At 39.5% G+C, this 20,231-nt stretch overlaps 2 protein-coding genes across 2 annotated transcripts; both read right to left on the bottom strand.

Moving 5' to 3' along the window:
• Positions 1 to 242: 242 nt before the first annotated feature.
• tmprss3a (transmembrane serine protease 3a) lies at positions 243 to 10,581 on the bottom strand. Its single transcript, XM_078795319.1, has 13 exons — positions 9,917 to 10,581; positions 7,471 to 7,705; positions 7,249 to 7,362; positions 7,015 to 7,131; positions 5,794 to 5,917; positions 5,218 to 5,337; positions 3,821 to 3,867; positions 3,375 to 3,540; positions 2,552 to 2,721; positions 2,342 to 2,437; positions 2,127 to 2,269; positions 1,782 to 1,934; positions 243 to 1,168 (listed from the first exon to the last, which is right to left on the bottom strand). Exons 1-13 carry the CDS (start codon positions 10,079 to 10,081, stop codon positions 1,136 to 1,138), a joined length of 1,683 nt encoding a protein of 560 aa, XP_078651445.1. The 5' UTR covers positions 10,082 to 10,581; the 3' UTR covers positions 243 to 1,135.
• A 145-nt stretch (positions 10,582 to 10,726) lies between these two features.
• ccdc93 (CCC complex scaffolding subunit CCDC93) lies at positions 10,727 to 20,041 on the bottom strand. The gene is made up of 23 exons (XM_058081583.2): positions 19,950 to 20,041; positions 19,339 to 19,452; positions 19,155 to 19,249; positions 18,475 to 18,586; positions 18,210 to 18,308; positions 17,817 to 17,870; positions 17,634 to 17,734; positions 17,370 to 17,406; positions 16,930 to 17,010; positions 16,419 to 16,469; positions 15,810 to 15,896; positions 15,339 to 15,455; positions 14,961 to 15,023; positions 14,031 to 14,104; positions 13,622 to 13,703; positions 13,443 to 13,517; positions 13,243 to 13,314; positions 12,795 to 12,903; positions 12,624 to 12,706; positions 12,484 to 12,521; positions 11,488 to 11,572; positions 11,314 to 11,427; positions 10,727 to 10,966 (listed from the first exon to the last, which is right to left on the bottom strand). The coding sequence occupies exons 1-23, from the start codon at positions 20,034 to 20,036 to the stop codon at positions 10,910 to 10,912; spliced, it is 1,887 nt and encodes a 628-aa protein (XP_057937566.2). The 5' UTR covers positions 20,037 to 20,041; the 3' UTR covers positions 10,727 to 10,909.
• Between the last annotated feature and the right edge of the window lie 190 nt (positions 20,042 to 20,231).

The following is a 20,231-nucleotide window of genomic DNA, read 5'->3' as shown; positions in this document are numbered from 1 at the left end:
TGCTTGTGTTTTGAGTAGATCTGTGCACTCTTATGACTGGCTCCTCTCATGTGGACTCTGCAAGCTGAACAGAGCTTTGGGGGAGATTTAAAATAAAAAATGAGATGCTTATTTTTATATACATACATATGAAAATAGTGTTTTTTTGTTTCATTATTTTGTTCTGTTTTGTAAGGGATATTTATGTACATATTCATAAAGCTAATAACCCTGTTTTCCAGGGTTCTTTGAAGTTTTCTAAAAAAAAAGAAAAGGAATGAAATTATTTAAATTGGTTTTAATCTTAGAATACTAACAAGGCCTTACATGTGTTTTTTAAAGACTTGTTGCCAAGAAGCACAAAACAAAATGGTTAAAATATGCTAAATTGCGGAAGAATCACCAAGAATTTGACTTTGTATTCTTTTCAGTACCTGAGTCTCTAACATGACTCCAGTATCTGTGTCTTGGTTTTTTTTTTTTAATGGAGGAGTTTACCCACATTGTGTATACCATACATTATGTAATTTAAACATTTTACAATGGTATCCTGGATGTTTTCAAATATAAAATGCACAATCCAAAACACTACGCTGATCATGCAATCACAAGGGTCTTCTTCACTTGAGAAGGGCCACAAAAAGACACACGGAATTATTACATTGAGCACGCAGTCTTTTATTTATGTACACATAGATGTGACCACATTAAACAGTCCGACTTGACTGTTGGGCTCCCTTTTCATTGGCATGCACTACGACTCGAGTTGTCACTTGTTAGTCCCGCCCCCCCTGCCACTACACACCGTGAAACATTTCAAATGTTTAATCGCTCAGTTACTGCACAAACTGTGGCACCTCTTCTTTTTTTTGAATGGTGGTGCTGTGCAACAGTTGTCTGTCAATAGTCGCAGTAATTTGGTTCGTATACATTTTTGAGAACTTGAGAGAGTTTCCCGAAATGTGTTACAAAAAAACCTGAGATGTTCTCTCTCATATCTGTCTTGCTTTTTATGAAGCATTCATTTTTTTCTCTTTGTATGGTTTGCCTTAGAGCTTTCTATTTTGGAATAAACAATCTCTTAACTCCTTGGTGCATCATTTCCTTCTGTCTCCTAACAATGTGGCCGTCTGCATTAACAAGGAATTCAGTTGTCTTAGTTGAGGGTTGAGTTAAGACTTCCTTCCCTCTGAAAAACAAGATGAAAATATCTTCAGCTGCGCTGCCTTGCCTTGTTTTGTTTTATTACGATAACTACCTTTCTCGCTAATGTTCCGATGGGCAATATGAACTTGAGTCAATGCATATTATACTATACAGTATCTAGCAGCAGTTACAAGTACACCCTCACATTCCAGCAACCAGTTATTAGGTTTAAGTTTCATTTAAAAACTGCATTTTGTGTTCAGTTGTGTTGTCATTGACAATATGTATTTTTTTTATGCTGCTTCTGCTTAAGGATGCCCATCAGGTGCTCACGATATCAACTTCACGTTGAGGGTGTGTGCTCATGATCAACTTGGAAAGGTTTCCCAATGTTCACAATGTTTCCCTCAATGAACTGCAGCTCCCCAGGAGCACTCATGCAACCAAGAGCAACGACATATCCTGCTACTCACCTGTATTGCTATTGCGATGCTATAGTATTTAGACAATAATGGTTTTACACGGACTACAGTTAAAGTATATCTGCATTTCCTTCCTATTGTATTGTCACATGACAAAAGAAGGTTGCTGAGATGTGAGGGGTGTACTCACTTTTGTGAGATACCGTAGGTACACGACCAAAAACATGCACTGACCTCCATCTGTTGCCTGAGCCAGCTAAGCGAGTGTGTGATCCTGGTGTAAACGCCTGGCTTGTTCCTGATAGCACAGCCAATACCCCAACTCGTTGCACCAACCAGCTTCCATACAGAGGCGCCCTCACAGGCCAGAGGCCCCCCGCTGTCCCCCTGAGGAAATACTTCCAGCTCAAACCCTTATTGTACAGACAAAACTAACTACAAACACCAAAAACAGGACAATAAAAATCAATATAGCCTTTGGATAACTATAACTTTAGTTCATATTGTCAACACTTTATACAAATGCATTTTGCAGAAGTACTATGGTGTAAAATAATATAGTAATACTAAAAATATCACCTGACAGGAGTCAGTTCCGCCCTCCAGGTATCCTGCACAGACCATCCACGGTGAGATCAGGCCCTGGTAAACCTCAGGCTGGTTGCAGGTCTTTGTGGAAAGAATGGGCACCATTGCAGAGCGTAAAAAGACGCTGGTCTCTCCTGTAAAAGCCAAAGAACACTTCCAAATTAGTTCATGCCGATAGTGAATATGTTTGATGAGTTGATTCTCACCTTCATCCTCAGTTGCCCCCCATCCAGAGATCCAGCACATTGTGCCTTCCTCAAATTCCTCCCCATAATTAGGCAGGCAGATTGGCTCCACAAATCCTAAAATAGGATGATTTCTTTAGTTATGGCATTCTGCAGGGGTCAATGCTGTGACCACTCACACTTACATTCACTCCTATTAACCCAACACAGCCATCAACAAAAAATCCCTACCATTAAAAACAAGGGGCTTGGCGAGTTTCATGAGTGCGATATCATAATCCAGGCCTTTGGGGCGATATCGAGTGTGGAATATAATCTGCTCCACTGCAAGAGACTGGGCACCATGGACTGGCTGCTCCGTCCGTCCCACATGGACTGTCCACATAGAAGGGTCTGTAAACCTAATAAGAGGACAGGTCAACATTAAAACAAAAACAATATATGGTAATGGTTTTATTTCATTTGAATATGCACCAGATTACAATTGAATGCATCACATAATCAGTTCACAGTTCCACATGTCCAAAAGGAGTAGGAAGAAGCAAAGCTTATTAAATCCTACCCCTCCATCTGGTACTTTTACAATCAGTAACTGTTACATTTGTTCACTTCCTGCTTTCCTAATATAGTTTTTTTTTTTTTTTAAATCATGTACCGAAGTACGAGGTGATATGACCATATAATGACATAATGGGTACCATAGTAACTGTCAATAGTGATATGTATAGCACATCATATATAATATAAACTATATTAAACCTTTTCAAATAATAATAATAATTTATTTCAACTAGTATCAACAACAAACACACATCTCTGCAAGGGTTGGGAATTTTTCCAGAGATTGTTTCTATGGGATTAAATCCAGTGACTGCCATGCCATCTTGTGCTTCTTCATGAAGCACCCCTTTGTTGCCTTGGCTGTATATTTTGTGTCAGTGTCATGTTAGAAGACTCAACCACAACCCCGGTGATGCATTTCACAGTGAGAGACAAGAGACAGGCCCAGGTAGAATACATTTATCCAATAGATAAAGCTACATGTACCACTCACCCAAACACACAGTGTGCTGCAGTGAGAATCCAGAGTGACGTTATGATGGAGCCGCCACAGAGATGCTCACTGCTGAAATGGAGGCTAACCTGCCAGGGGAACTGGCCAGGCCGGGAGAGGTTTCCCCCGACAATACGTGTTGTGTACTTTGGTCTGAAGCCACACTCTATGGACAGAATTGGTTAGAAAGGTTAGATGGAATTTCTAGGTTATAAAACTCAAGATCATAAAGTACACATATTGAGCAGAAAACACGGTTTCTGCCCTTCTCCATTAGAATATGGGTCCTTCAAGACAATGACGAAGCGGCCCCAAATGGGCACAAAGCCGCATCGGATCCATTGTGTTGCTAACACACATGTCACTGTGATTCTTCTGGCCATAAATGAGTATGCTTTCTTTCCTGAAAATCTAAAATCCTAAAACAAAACCAGCAGTTTACTCACCCAGACATTTCAGTGTTGTCACTTTTCCTGAGGTACATTGGCTTTTACTGAGGGGACACAAGACATACAAGCAGGCGATATCAGTAGAGCTCAGTGACAGATTATGAAAACCGTTACCAGGACACAAAAGGATACAGGAGGTGTATCAAGAATATTACCATAAATCTGTAATTTTATTACCATAAATGATTATGGTCAGACACATGTGTTTGACAAAGTTATCCCAAGATTCATTATAAAGGTGCCATCTAGAAGTACAACAATAACAAAAATGAAAACACAATCATGATTCGGTTAGAAGATAAAAAGGGTTCGGACTCAGGAAACTGTCATTTTTAATGTTCGCTTTGTCTTCTTTTCGTTAGGATTTCAGAATATCATGTATTGTCACCATACTTTTATACATATACAGTGGTACCTCAGTTTTTGTTAATTAATTCCAAAAGGTTCAATGCAAACTGAAATGTAAAAAAACGGAGGCATTTTTCCTATAGGAATAAATGTAAATCCAATGAATCTGTAACATGTTTTGTTTAGACACTTTTCTGGGGGAAATTTGCCCATAATTCATAATCCTTATGTGAAACATGCACACGTTCTAGCACGTGGAAACGGGTTTATATGAGCTAGCTAGCAACGGGCGACATGGGAAATACATATTTTGACGCTAAAGCCCTCACAAAAAACGCCAACAGTGTTCCATTTACTCATACTTATTTATATATTAACCAAGTTACAACGATATTATTATTGTAGCAGCTGAAAAACTATTTTTATCTCGCGGGCTAACACGAGGCGTCGCTAATTGCTAGTCTCGGCGCCATTCACATACGAAAGAGTGGATACCTAACTCTCAATTTCGCTACAAAAACTCAACAAAGTGCTGGTTTGCCGTCCGCATTTTTTTACCTGAGGACTGGAGCACACGTCATGTGCTGGAACATACAGCCATCCCAAGGAGAACGGACATCGTAAGTGTTGTCGCTGCTGTTATTGATGTTGAAGGAACTAGCATAAGTATTCATTCATTCATTTGCTACCGCTTATTCTCACGAGGGTCGCGGGGTATGCTGGAGCCTATTCCATCTGACTTCGGGCGTTAGGCGGAGTATAAAATCATCAAAATACGGCAAGATACTGCAACTATTACATGTTATCATCAGTGTACGTGTTAATGTTTGATCACAGCAATGTATATCATACGATGCAAAGTTGTTAGTTATTTTTAGAGGGCTTCAGTCAAAATAGGTGTATCCCAATGACACGACTGAAAGCTAGCTTAAATAAACCAGTTACAAGCAACACTAATGATTTTCAACAAAAAAACAATTAATCACTGACAAAAACTGGGGCATATGAAAACCTAGGTTTGACTGAAATGACTATTTGATGTTTACCTGAATATTGGAGCATTTTGTAGCTTTATGATCTGTGATTGGCTCAGGTTGATGGACACCAAATGGTGCTGAAGGCGCTCCTCAATGGTGGTCAGTGGGATGAAGAACGACTCCACATAACTGCCAAAGACACGAAAAACACAATCTAATCATACTACTGAAATGAACCAAAATCAGAATGCGTTTTTGATAACGCGGGAAATTGTTGTTTTATAGTGATTCGGTACAAAAAAAGGCAACAAGGCGAGGTCGAATAAAATGATACAGGACGTCTGTGTGTGATAGAGTATTGTACAATTTCCAGTAGGATAACATTTTTATATGTGTTAATCTTTCTGTAGCGTCACAAGCATTACACACAGAAAATCAAAGCATCCCTTGAAGGGTAAATTGTTTACATAGTCACTGAGCTCAAGTCTCAAGATTTAGTCAAATCTGAAAATGGCATATTTTTCAAAAACCTTTTGTTTGTTTGATCTCCAAATTTTACAACTTATACAAAAGGAGATCTTGAAAGCACCACGCTACAGCAGAACAACACTGTGACCCCCACAATGGGACCAGTGAGGACAACACCTCGTGTATCCCAGCTGTTTGCAGGCCGACGCTCCGAGCCAATTGTTCCAGTCCTCGGAGCAGACTGTCCTCCACACACCCCCTCTCTGGACCTGCAGGACTGAACTCCGCCCACTGAGACGCACTGACACAAAAAGCAGACAGTTATTAATATGTAAAACCTTAGGTAAAATACCATCTACACTGTAATATGGTGGAGAGGGGCATCACATGGAAGAGTCAGTGCAAACTAAGTGATCTCACATGGGTCAAGAACGCAGAGATGAGTTAATTTGAGTTAAACCGGTTAAGTAAAACCAGATTTATGATCAATAATATTCACTTAGTGTTGTCACGTGTGGTGTAGAACAAAAGGAAATGGATCCGCTTGTAAAACAAATGTAAAATTTTTTTTTTTTGCCTATTTTCAACTGCAAATGTTGATAACTTTGATCAAAGGTCATTTGGTTGCTTTGGAGGAGAGGGAAGGGTAATATTAATGAATCCTATGACTGGCTCTTGTATACTGAAGTCGATCGGGTATTCGATTCACTCGAGTCATCCGTCAACAGAGTGCATGCACAGAAATTTATGAGAATTGTGTACTCAGTTCACAACCATCACAGAGTGTGTGAAAAAGTGATTTTCACTCAGAATCATAACAATCATAACACTTGAATCCCAACTTAACCAAGATTCATTGAATCTGGAAAAGCTTATAAAGCCATTCCCACAGTGAGAGCTGTTATGCACAAATGTTCCCAGGACTCCCGGCCAACCAAAATTAGCCCAAGAGCGCAGCAACGACTTATCCAAGAGGTCACGAAAGACCCCACAACAACATTCAAAGAACTCCAGGCCTCGCTTTCCTCAGTTAAGGTCAGTGTTCTTGACTCATAAGAAAGACATCGGGCAAAAACGGAGTTCCACTTCTTAACTAAGTCTTGTCTCACTTTTGCCGGTCGGGTCTGGAACCTGTACTGTAATCACTTTTTTTCCCTACTGTGTGATTTTACGTCCAATTTGTTAATACACTATGTCAAAATGAACAACATGGAAGGTACTGGACAAACGCGTTTTTGAGGTGAAATTTTCCCCTAGACTGACGACTAATAACCAAAAACATGTAAATATACACAAATACGTAGAAGTAGAAGCAGACACAAAGCCATTGACATAAGGAGTAGATATGTCAAGATAAGTATAAGATAAGAATAGAAAGCCAACATGATTGTTTCTCACCACAGCCAAGCTCGTCCTCCCCATTGCCACAGTTCACCTCTCCGTCACACTGTGCCGAGCTTCTAATGCATTGGGAGGAAAAGCCGCAACGAAACTTCCCCACACAGCTGAGACCCACTATAGACATACACACACAGGGGGTTATTTTCATAAAACATTGCATAAATTTCAAGTTGTGTACGGTGCAAAACAACATTATTGAAAATGTCACAATAAAAGAAGTAGAACACTCACCCCCAAGGCCAATACCAAGAACAAGTGTGACCACCAGGATGATACATGTAGCAATTATCAACTCCATGCGATGAGCCAGCAGTCTTGTCTTCCATTTACTGTCCAAATCATCATCTGTTGACAACAACACTGTTATATTCCCTATAATTACGTTCACTAGTCGTAATCAAAGCATGGTAATACTAGAACAAACACTGAGTGTGTTACTGGGTTAGGACTTACCAATCATAAATGGCTGAATCTTGGTGACTGGCATGGTTGGACTACATGCAGTTAAAGTCTGGGAATCTGCGGGTTTGCTCAAATTGTTCTCAGAAGGTGAGTCAGCATTTAAGCTACCCAGGGGGCTGACGTTTATTGTGTTTGGGGTCTCAACAGTGGGGAGGTCTTCCTCTGTCACAGAGACCACTTCGATCCTGGAGGAGTCTGGTTGTTCAGGTGCTTCTACCTTAAATTCCTAAGAGGAAAAACAAAAAGCTGAAAGATCGTACTTGTGGACTATTTAACAATATAATTAATACTTAATATATCACACATGGTATATTATATACAGTGAAGAAAATAAGTATTTGAACACCCTGCTATTTTGCTATTTCTCCCACTTAGAAATCATGGAGGGGTCTGAAATTTTCATCGTAGGTGCATGTCCACTGTGAGAGAGATAAACTAAAAAGAAAAATCCAGAAATCACAATGCATGATTTTTTAACAATTTATTTGTGTGATACAGCTGCTAATAAGTATTTGAACACCTGTGTATCATCTAGAATTCTGACCCTGAAAGACCTGTTAGTCTGCCCATTAGAAGTCCACCTGCACTCCATGTATCATCCTGAATCAGATGCACCTGTTTGAGGTCGTTAGCTGCATAAAGACACCTGTCCACCCCATACAATCAGTAAGACTTTAACTTGTAACATGGCGAAGACCAAAGAGCTGTCCAAAGACACCAGAGACAAAATTGTACACCTCCACAAGGCTGGAAAGGGCTACGGAGCAATTACCAAGCAGCTTGGTGAAAAAAGGTCCACTGTTGGAGCTATCATTAGAAAATGGAAGAAGCTAAACATGACGGTCAATCTCAATCGGAGTGGAGCCCCATGCAAGATATCACCTCGTGGGGTCTCAATGATTCTAAGAAAGGTGAGGAATCAGCCCAGAACTACACGACAGGACTTGGTCAATGACCTGAAAAGAGCTGGGACCACCGTTTCCAAGGTTACTGTAGGTAATACACTAAGACGTCATGATGTGAAATCATGCATGGCACGAAAGGTTCCCCTGCTTAAACCAGCACATGTCAAGGCCCGTCTTAAGTTTGCATATGACCATTTGGATGATACAGAGGAGTCATGGGAGAAAGTTTTATGGTCAGATGAGACCAAAATAGAACTTTTTGGTCATAATTCCAATAAGCGTGTTTGGAGGAAGAAGAATGAAGAGTACAATCCGAAGAACACCATCCCTACTGTGAAGCATGGGGGTGGTAGCATCATGCTTTGGGGGTGTTTTTCTGCACATGGGACAGGACGAGTGCACTGCATTAAAGAGAGGATGACTGGGGCCGTGTATTGTGAGATTTTGGGGAACAACCTCCTTCCCTCTGTCAGAGCATTGAAGATGGGTCGTGGCTGGGTCTTCCAACACGACAACGACCCGAAGCACACAGCCAGGAAAACCAAGGAGTGGCTCCGTAAGAAGCATATCAAGGTTCTAGCATGGCCCAGCCAGTCTCCAGACCTGAACCCAATCGAAAATCTTTGGAGGGAGCTCAAACTCCGTGTTTCTCAGCGACAGCCCAGAAACCTGACTGATCTAGAGAAGATCTGTGTGGAGGAGTGGGCCAAGATCCCTCCTGCAGTGTGTGCAAACCTGGTGAAAAACTACAGGAAACGTTTGACCTCTGTAATAGCAAACAAAGGCTACTGTACCAAATATTAACATTCATTTTCTCAGGTGTTCAAATACTTATTAGCAGCTGTATCACACAAATAAATTGTTAAAAAATCATGCATTGTGATTTCTGGATTTTTCTTTTTAGTTTATCTCTCTCACAGTGGACATGCACCTACGATGAAAATTTCAGACCCCTCCATGATTTCTAAGTGGGAGAAATAGCAAAATAGCAGGGTGTTCAAATACTTATTTTCTTCACTGTATACAAGTATATTATATTTTTGTCAAATTTGTTTTGTACAATTTTGTAGCACTCTTCCAGTATAATAAAACAAATATATATTCTAAGTCATGGACACGCATTATAATAGAATATATGTTTTGTACATTATTTTTTGGTCATAAATTAATTGAAGTAACATGAAAATCTAAAGAACCAGCTCCTTTGAGAACCATCTGTCCAAAAGAGCTGGAATTCTCATCACTTGTCTGTTGAGCTTTTTGAAGTGTAAAAGTGTTGTTGGCTAATAATACAACTACTACAATTGCTAATAACAATATGTAATATGTAACAATATGTATATTCTTATTCAGTTTTAAGAAACTCCAATTCAGGGGTCGCCAACATTTTGTCTTGTGAGGCTTGCAGGTGCCTCATGTGGTCCTGGGCACCGCATTGGTGACCCCTGCTTTAGCTCATCTCAATTATCAATGATAAAACTAAAATGTGTCACACAGCTCATTTATATAACACCATCATTACGTAGTCTTACTGTTGAGGATGTTGGGGTTTCATTCACACCGGTGTTGGTTGCGGAACCTGCAAAAACAGAAATCAGATATGGATAGGTAGCGATGGAGATTGGGTAAAAAAATAAAATAATGAAGGATGAGTTAAGTCCAAACTTACTGATGTCAGCAAAGCTCTTCGTCATCATGACGCAGTCCAAATTGAATTGTACATTTTCTAAAACTGACAAAAAAGATGCCCCTTACCCCATGTGTTCTTCTTTCTCTGGCCTCTTGTTCGGTGCAAATGACACCTGAGCAGGTGAGTGCTCCTGCTTGGAGTGAGGATCAAGTGACTCTGACTCTCCTCACTACATAGGTAGTGTTACCTACTCGCGTGTCCTCAAAGTGCCCAGGGAATTGGAAGCACAGATACACATATGATAGATGCTTACAACCAAGGAACCAGGTGCTAAATAGGCCTTGGACCAGCTAACCATTTAGTGACAGCATCAGCAGCAGCATCTGATATGGTACAGTGTTGTGTCATATTTTTATTGAGGTTAACTTCTTTTTACACTTGTCACAATAATTTTGATTGACATCCAATCTCAAATCACATTTGAACAGTTATTTAATTATAATTAATTAATGATGCGAATCATAGGTGAAGACATAGAAGCCTCATGAAAATATGAAATTAGCATTCTGTGAAGCAATTAGAGGATTTGAAGAAATAACAAAAATAAGCAAAAAATGGTTAAGCTGAAAATGACAATAATAGTGAGCGATCATATTCACAAATATAAGTCTACAAGTTGATACAGGACCTAACAATTTTTTTTTCATTTTACCTGACTTCTTGAGCAAATCTGTGGCTACGACCACCGTGGTTGTGACACTGGTAAGACAACTGTAAGATGCTTTTCATTTAGCATATGGCACAGATGAAAACAAACAGCATGGGAGATTATTACTTTAAATAATCTCTAAACAGATTACATACAGTATTTGTGCTGGAAACAACCCCTTTACAGTTAAGATGCTCCTTTAGCTCTCAGCTTGGACAGCAGCATTTCATTCTTTCGACATTCCTGGAGAAACAAAAATGGAATTCAGCACACATTGCATGGACAGATTGTTCTGCTTTCGTCAACCTTAAAGGAGACATACTATGTATACTTGCTAAATAGTACGTTTGTGTTGTTTTCAGGGGCTGTCCTTGTCCTACCAGAAAACAGACCCACTGGACCTCTGTGTGGAGGTGATGTTATTTAATCGGGTCATAGTAGGGTCAATATAATATAGACATTTTCTGGCATGGACAGCTTGGGTAATTATGCACTTTTTAGGTGGGCACGGACAAGACAAGCAAAATAACTGTAAGCAATCAAGTGGGTTTTTCATAATATGTCCCCTTTAAAGTGTATTTACCCATTACCTCTTTAAAATCTTTGACAGTTTTGAAATAAAGTCTCTGTTTGTCGAGCAACTCCAGGTACTCGTCGTTCAGCTGATCTCTTCTCATTTTGTTCTCTTGTTTCTTCTTTTCCATCTGCATGCAGGAAGCACACATATAGTATCGAACACTTGCACCTATTTGGAGTATGCTTACCTTGATGCGACTCTGTTTGAGTCCCTCCACAATCTGCTCCAATTGCCTGAGGAACTGCTCCTTATCTGATGAGGATGACATGGCCCTGGACAAAAAAAATACATGTACAGTATATTGTATTTCTACAGTGGATCCCTGCATATTCACAATTTATTAATTTTTTAATCCAAAAACTTCATTCATTCATTTTCTACCGCTCATCCTCATAAGGGATGCAGGGGTGCTGGAACCTATCCCAGCAGTCTTGGGGCGAGAGGCGGGGTACACCCTGGACTGGTGGCCAGCCAATCACAGGGCACATATAGACAAACAACCATTCACACTCACATTCATACGTATGGACAATTTGGAGTCGCCAATTAACCTAGCATGTTTTTGGAATGTGGGAGAAAACCCACGCGTGCATGGGGAGAACATGCAAACTCCACACACAGATGGCCGAGGGTGGAATTGAACTCGGGTCTTCTGCGCGCTCACCACTCAACCACCGTGCAGTCTGATGGAAGCAACTTCTACAGTCAAATTACTTCCTTCAAACTTGCATTGAGAACATACTGTAAGTTCATGTATGATCATAGACCAGGGGTCGGCAACCTTTACGATGAAAAGAGCCATTTTACCCCCTTGCCCACTAAAGAAAAATAGCCCGGAGCCACAAAATATACGTTTTTAGGTCTTACTAACTCTAACATGAAATGTGCTTTTTAAAACTTTTTTTCTTCATGTTTACCTGTGTGAGAGAGAACTGAATAGCATCATGTCTGCTTGTCCTTGTGCTCATCCAATCACCAGTCAGAACTCAGCCAGGATGCATTCATGGTCTCACACAAAGTTGGACTTTTCTAACTTTTCTAAGAACGTGCAATTTCCTCACTCTGTGTTAAAAAATATTTGAGCATTGCAAAGGGAGCCACAACAAAGAGGCTGAGGAGCCACATGCGACTCTGGAGCCATGGGTTGCTGACCCCTGTCATAGACGAACGACGTGTTACTTACTGTTGGAAGTTGTCATGAATGGAATTCAGCAAATTAACCTACAATGGAAAAATATAACTTTATAATTTGTGAAATGGGACAGAGATGTGGAAAACAAACAAAAATAACTTGTACCATCTTACTTGTACATACATACTTACCTCTTTCTCGAGGTAAACCTTTTTGTCATCTAAGGTATTATACAACGTGAAGAACTGTTTGGTCTCTTTGTGTGTTGCAGAGACTGAAAGAAACAAATTCAGATAAATATTCCTTCAGCTTATTCTGTCATCAGTTGAAAATAATCGTTTTGACTGTTGAGGAGGACCTACCTTGGCTATAGAGTTCAACAAATCTCTTCTGGTACTGTGTTAGTTCTGCCCGGCTTGGTACTTCATCAATTTTTCTCTGCAATATGGCAATCTCACGATTCCTCCGAGCCTAAACATGGAGACGTTAAGCGGTGTGGGGTTGCATGATGCACTGAAAATAAGACCATTTGATTTGATGCAATCAGTGGGCATTTTGATGGTTCTGTCACATAAAGCAGGGGTTTGCAACCTTTACTATCAAAAGAGCCATTTTACCCCCACGCTCACTAAAAGTGAGATGCGTATGTTTAAAAAAAAAAAAATACTTGAACATTTATCCATACATTTTCTATACCACTTACCTCATTAGGGTTGCAGTGGTATGCTGGAGCCTATCCCAGCTGACTTTGGGTGGCACCGTGCGGCCAACTTACCCAGCAATTTCTGGCAATTTGCTATTTCTACTTACCATGAGCAGGCGGATCTTTTGTAGTTTCTCTTGGTCTGTGTTATATTGCTTGTGTATCAGTTGGTTTCTTTCCTAGATAAGAAGATAAATGGATGATAAAGATGGAAGTAGATTTGATTATCATTATATAATATCAAATTAAAGGCATGCTCTGTATTAGCTCTCCAATATAAACACCCCCCACATCCTCCACTGCATACCTTGTCCTCCTCTGTACCCTGCCCAGATGCTGTCCTCAATTCTTCAATGTTCTGTTGCAGAAGCGTCATCTCATCCTGGATATAGCATCCGGACAAAAAAACAATATGAACTCAATTCTTTCCCAAACTAAGCCACACATGTCCAGAATATGGGTCAATAGCGAAGTATGTGGACTTACTCTGCAGTGGGTACGGAACTCCTGTTCTTGTACCTTCAAGCTTTCATTCATTGTTACCAGACCCCTTAGCTTCTCCAACATGCTGTTAAGCAGAACAATATATTTACTGTACTTTACTGTAAAAAAATACAATGTAGCCTCTGTGGTAACTAACAAATGAAGAAATCTCAAATACATTTATTGATGAAATGCAATCAAAACAAAATGCTGTTTTTTGCCCATGTCGCTCATAAGCCTGATCCTCTTTACCCCCAGCATGCATGTGTACTGCAAATTTAGGAGGAGTGTTAACATGACATTTGGCTACACTTTACATTTGCATATTATCAAATGTAACTGGCAAGTAGCAACTACAGTATAGACTTTGTGTCTGTGTTTGTCAGAGAGGTAATCATCCGCAATCAACAACCTGCTGTCAGCTTGACCTTCCATGTCCTCTAAAGTCATCAGTTCATTCTTCATTCTCTCGGATTGCTCTGTTGCCTGGGAGGACACATAAAAGAAAAATGTAAATATAAAAAGTAGGAGTGTCACAAGATCTCAAGATTAAATTATCAGACTGTGCGCTATGCCATAGCTACTGTGAATGATAACAGACATAATATGGAAGTGGCGGTGTGCGAGGCAGATGTGGAGACGCACGTTAAGTGCTTTACACACACTATAAGCCTTTCAGTCCTGCCTGCACTTAGTATTCCCAGCGTCACTCGCTGGCGCTGCCGGGGTGTTCGTGTCCAAGCAGAACCTGTAGTAATTCTACATTTATTTTAGCATAAAGATAAAGCTAATCTACTATAATGGACAATTTTACAATTGTCTTACATAACTGCAAATTAACATTCAACTGTTAAAAGCATCATGTTTTTATTTTTTACACACTTTGAACCCTGGTTCTTAGCCATAAGGCTAAAAGACCCAGAGTTCCCATGATGCTTTTGAGTGCAGATTCAGGAAGTAGTCCAGTGGATTCTAACAACACGTTTTGAAGTCTTATGCAGCGATCGTGTTTTGTGCTGACAAATTTTAAGAATGTTTGATCAAGTGCAGAATTACTATCGCTTCTGCTTGGCCTGTGGCAGCTTGCTTCCGACCCAAACAGTTGGTTTCATTTACTCTAACAACGGCCCTCCTCTAGGTACACCCACTCCACTGTGATTGGTCACATTCCCAAGTGCTCCCGAGGACTTCCGGATACTTAGGTTTATGTTTACTGAATACAGGCAAATGTGCAGCCCCTGATCGCACTGACATCAGTAGAACTCGTAAAAAAACTCTAAAAATATCAGAAAAGTGAAAAAAGTGCTATTCATTTTTTGTAAAGGTGGTTAATCTTTCTTACCTCAAGCAGTTTTCTCTTGGCCTCGTTGCAACCTCTCTTTACTTCTGCAAGATTGGCTTGTAGCTATTAACCAAAGACAAAACTATTATTGTTCAACAAAAACAGACACCACATTTTTAACAACCTGACAGCTATTACATATTACATACATTACGGAATTTAAATTTGTCAAGGACTATTTTATTGTGTTTTATTGTGTGTTATTCTGGTGATTACAATAATGTAAGATTGAACTCATTTCAGAATATAAGTAAATAAATTGTTATCAGCCCAACCATGATTAATGCATTCATGTCTCCTGAACAATACGCTAGGCTCCATTTCTTGTAATGAAGATGAAAGTGACGGCTACCCCAATTAAGGTAAAGTGATACTAACCTCACCAAGTTGGTCAATCTTCTGCTGTATTTGTTTTTTAAGAGAGGCAACAGCTCTGAGGTGCTGCTGCAACGGGCCATAGCGTTCTGTAAAGTCCTCTGAGGACACCTCCAAGTGCTGGATGAACCCAGAAAGACAACAATGTCAGTGTACAGTCCAATACCACTTCAGAGCTGCTAACCTTGAAGATATTTAGGAGTACCCTGAACCCAATACCAATACTGTAAAGATATTTGATGTTGTCTCTCAGTTTAAAGGTTGTCCTTCCATCCATTTTCAATGCCGCTTATCCTAACTAGGGTCGAGGGGGTATGCTGGAGCCTATCCCTAGATTTACATTATTTCTTATGGGAAAATGAATTCAGTTAAAGTCCATTTCAGTTAGTCTCAGACCTTCTGGAACAAATTAATGATGCTAAGCAAGGTTCCACTGTACTTGCTTATGGACAGATTGGCGGCACAGTCACGTACCTTCTCGGCATATGCAGAAGCGATGAGTTTGATCTCCTCAGACTGTTGTCCAACTATATGCCCCACTGTGCTTGCAGTCAGTTGGCCCTGAAAGATACAATACATACATGCTTGTTAAAAACCCAAAATGTATCAATATTAAAACATGTACTGTAGTTTTATTGGAAATTTTGTTGTGTTGTGATAAAAATCCCCTAAATCCCCAAAAATCCCCTATAGCTCAGGCTCGCATAACCTCTTACCGTCCTGCTTTCTGTTCACTACCTGCAAGTACATACAGTAAATTCTGCATGTGTCAATCGAGAAAAAGTACTTAATAGAAGGGATGGGCCAGCTAAGGACATTATACTACAACTCTTTAAAATTAAAAATACTTAAAAAGGTACCAGACATCTAAATACAAATGCTTTACAATTTCCAAGAAAACCAATTCAGAGGGCTCCACATCTTCACCCTCCATGGCCTTTGTATGTTTTAGCTCATTTTTGCTATAAATATTAATATTCAACGCTCATCACAAATGTAATTCATTTGCAAGTGTATAAACTGTAAATCAGCGAAATAAACTATATTTAAATAGATCAACACATAAAAAAAGAAGGGGTCTACCTCTTCATCAGCCATGGCAGCCATCCTGGTGATTAGGCTTTTGATTCGTTTCTAAAAAAAAAAGAAGGAACAACAAAGAATAATAATACATAAGCAAAATATAAAACCAAGTACAGAATACACTCATCAGGAAGAGAGTTCAATCTCAAGGTGCAACTAGCATGCCCATTAATAATGACACTAACAATTTGCAAGTAAAAATTCGAATACATTGCCCTAATATCCACAAATTATTAGCGGTATCTAGATATGGCTTTTTCACAACAAAAAATATCATATAGGTATAGACAAATAGTTTGCATTAGAACAACAGGTGGATACGCAGGACAGATAAATGATCAAAGATACCTCTATAGGAGGTACATAATAAAATAATTGCCATGGCATGGTGGTTGGAAATCTCTGGTCTACATAACAGTGAATTACTATACGGATTAGTACACAAACTACAGCATTGAGAGTTCCATCATACATTGACTTATATATAAAGTTATACATTTTATTGTCATACCTCCTCTGCTGCCCACAGAGCTTCTTCCTCCGACACCTCTGTCACAGGGTCCTTAGCCAGGATAGCTTTTTTGTCATCCAGCTAAAAAAAAAATGCATGTCCATAATTACAATTGAGATTCAGTCCCATTTTAGTCCATATGAAGCAACTTTTGGATATGATGACACAATATACAAGTTTTTCGATCCGCACAGCAATTTTCCCCACTCTTCCTTCAGATCACTCCACGCTTTACCTTAGCACCCAAAATACTACAGTGTGTTTTTCCAATCAAGTTGCATGATATATGTTACAGATCACATTAAAAAGTCAAAAGGGTCCTGAAATGATTCAACTTGGTCTCATTTTCTTGCACAACTTGGCATTTTATCAGAGATACATGACATTGTACAATCTTTAAATTAACTGTATTATCATTACTATAATTGCTAACAACTGACCTTGTCTTGTTTGGATTGTTTGCTGAATCCATGTCGCCTGGAAGAAAGTAAGTGAATCAGCATTATTATTATTATACATTAAGATCAAACAAAACAAGGGTAAAGGAGGGGTATGCTGGAGCCTATCCCAGCTGACTCTGGGTGAGAGGCGGAGTACACCCTGGACTGGTCGCCAGTCAATCACAGGGCCAAAATAAAACATCAACTCAAAATCAATAAATCATGAGGAATAAAAATGTTCGTTTCTCAAAAGCCAAATGTTACCTGCCATATTCCAGTAATGTGGAGTGAACCTTGGACTCTTCATCCAGTAGTTCTCCGGCATCCTTCTGTCTTCTGTACTTTCTCTGTGGTTTGTATACTTCCTGGAAAAAAATATATACTGCTGTTGAACTGACACATTGACACATTCAAATTTAAAGTTGGCCCCTGGACTTGGCAGCTCACCAGCAAATCAAAGACTGCTCCCACTACTTTGGCTCTTTGGCAAACGTCGTCATTCTATAACAAAAAGTTTGATAAAACATGTTAAGATTAAGGATGTCCGATATCGGCTTTTTTGCCGATATTGTCCAACTCACAATTTCAAATTCTGATATCAACCGATACGTGTAACATCACAAATATTTTTCTTTAGTAAAATTGTTAAATGAGTACAGTTGTTTTGTTGGCTACTCCACCCATCCCCAAGTAGATAATTAATGTATTACATATTTTATATACGCATTAGGGTTGGGACATTAGCATATATCATGATATGATGATATAAAAAACACATTGAAAAAGGGAATATGTTGAAAACACTTTGAGCATTCAGATGTCACTCCAACAGAACGGTACCTCTGGAAGGCTGTACGTTTTCTGGAACTGAGATATGGAGTAAGCTCTCACGTAGTCGCCCATTTGCTCTCTGGTCTCTATGGCTCGCTTCACCAGCCACTACAAAAAAAGCAAAAGCTCATCACAAACAACAATAACATGTAACTGCATGCACTCTCATACATAGGACTTATAAATATACATGTCAAATGAAAAAGTGCTCCATCTTGCCATGCTCTGAGAACCTCAGATGTTCTTGAATTGGAATTCTGGTCATTTGAAATACCTGTACTACTGGAAACACGTGGATAAAATCAAGGCCTTGGATTTGATGGGGCTCCAGGTGATGAGGACACTTCATTTTTGGTAAAACAGACACAATTTTCTCAGTCAATGCACTGTAAACAGGAATAGTAGAAGGTTAGTGTTCATTACAGCAATGGCAAACAAAAAAATAATAAACCAAAGCATCAGCTTGTGCATTGGCGCACGTCTAAGAGAGTGTGTTTGTAGTTGGTGGACATAATCAATGAGTGACAACAGTCAGTCAATCCGAAACTAGTTGTATACACACACAGGAGATAACGTACTAGTGCTGCTACAGTGCAAGGATTTTTTTTTTGAGCCACACATCATGCAGACCTTGAACTTGAACGTCACATTGGTAAAATGTAACAAAATGCGTACCTGAGAGCAGGGAAGCATAAAAGCGTATTTAAGGGTCAAAATGTGAGCAGAAATGTTGTATTTTGACAATGACTTTCCAGTTAAGAGCATGCTCACAGGCTACCAGGGATGTTTTAATAACATGATAAAACATGCATATTGTACGCAAACTGGGAAACATACGTAAATGAAGACAAAATTTGCATTGTCAATATTCAACAAAAAAATCTGTGTTCGCTAACCGAAGTTCCACTGTACACGCTTTTAAAAGCATACAGAGTCAGAGAGGAAACCACTTACATTTTCTGGCCAATTGTTGAGTTTTCTTGAAAAAGAAGATCAATGTCAATGTCATAGTTACATGTGGTGATGCACCAGGTCATCCCGCCAACCACCTGCACAACCAGTGAACACAAGATGAATAAAAAGGGAGGATGAGTTAGTCTAAACCATTTCAATTGGCCCCAGACCTAAACCACTGTACCTTATCAAAAGGTGACAGTCCTTTAATGCGGGCTCTGAAATATCCTGCAGCCAAAAGCAGCTCAAGGATCTCCGCCAGCTTGATGCCTTGCTCTTCATCTTCCCGAGCCTCCACCTAGAAGACGATAGTAGACCAGTGGTTTTTACCCTATTTTTAAGACATTTTCAATACACATAAACATACCATTATATCCAATGTGTACTTAGCAATATTTTAGAGTCTAGTGGGCTCAAAATACATAGTATGCATGTATCTGAGCCTCACCCATCCATGGCGCCCAATAAAATCAAGGTTGAGACCCCGGCACTAGACAATAGAACTTGTGCCAGTTATCCTAGCAAGATAATTTTGTATATGTTCGTTGTAAACATGTTTTAATTAAAACTGAAATATATACAATATATTAATGTAGTCAAAGTGAACTCATAACTCATGAAAATAAACAAAATACCTTCATTTCTTTTGGCACAATCGTCAATACAAACGTTGCGTTGAAGAACATCACTTCCAAGAGTGTTGAATTTATTTTCGCTAATAAAGGCAGAATTAACCCACAGCCTTACCGACATATTATTAATACACAAGCGTAACTGCGGTGTAAAAGATTTTACCTGAACAAGGTTGCCGTCTTGATCGAATTGGGCACCCAATTTTGATCCATGCCTAGTTCGATGAAAAGCAGAGACGGTGGTAGCCATGTTGAACAGAGTTATGACAGGTCACATGATGTTTTTTCTTCTTCTACGAAATGTTACTTGTGACCCAAAATGGAGACAGCAAACACGGAAGTGACGCAACTTGTTTAGTGAAAGTAGCTATCCGATATTGTTTTTTCGTATTAGCACATCCACAATACTCATGTCGCCGAAGTATTGAAATATCCATTTAATTTC

This window comes from Doryrhamphus excisus, linkage group LG12 (assembly GCF_037039965.1).
Source record: "Doryrhamphus excisus strain RoL-2023G ecotype Guam linkage group LG12, RoL_Dexc_Guam_v1.1, whole genome shotgun sequence".
Taxonomy (NCBI): domain Eukaryota; kingdom Metazoa; phylum Chordata; class Actinopteri; order Syngnathiformes; family Syngnathidae; genus Doryrhamphus; species Doryrhamphus excisus.
This window is presented reverse-complemented; position numbering and strand designations above follow the sequence as displayed.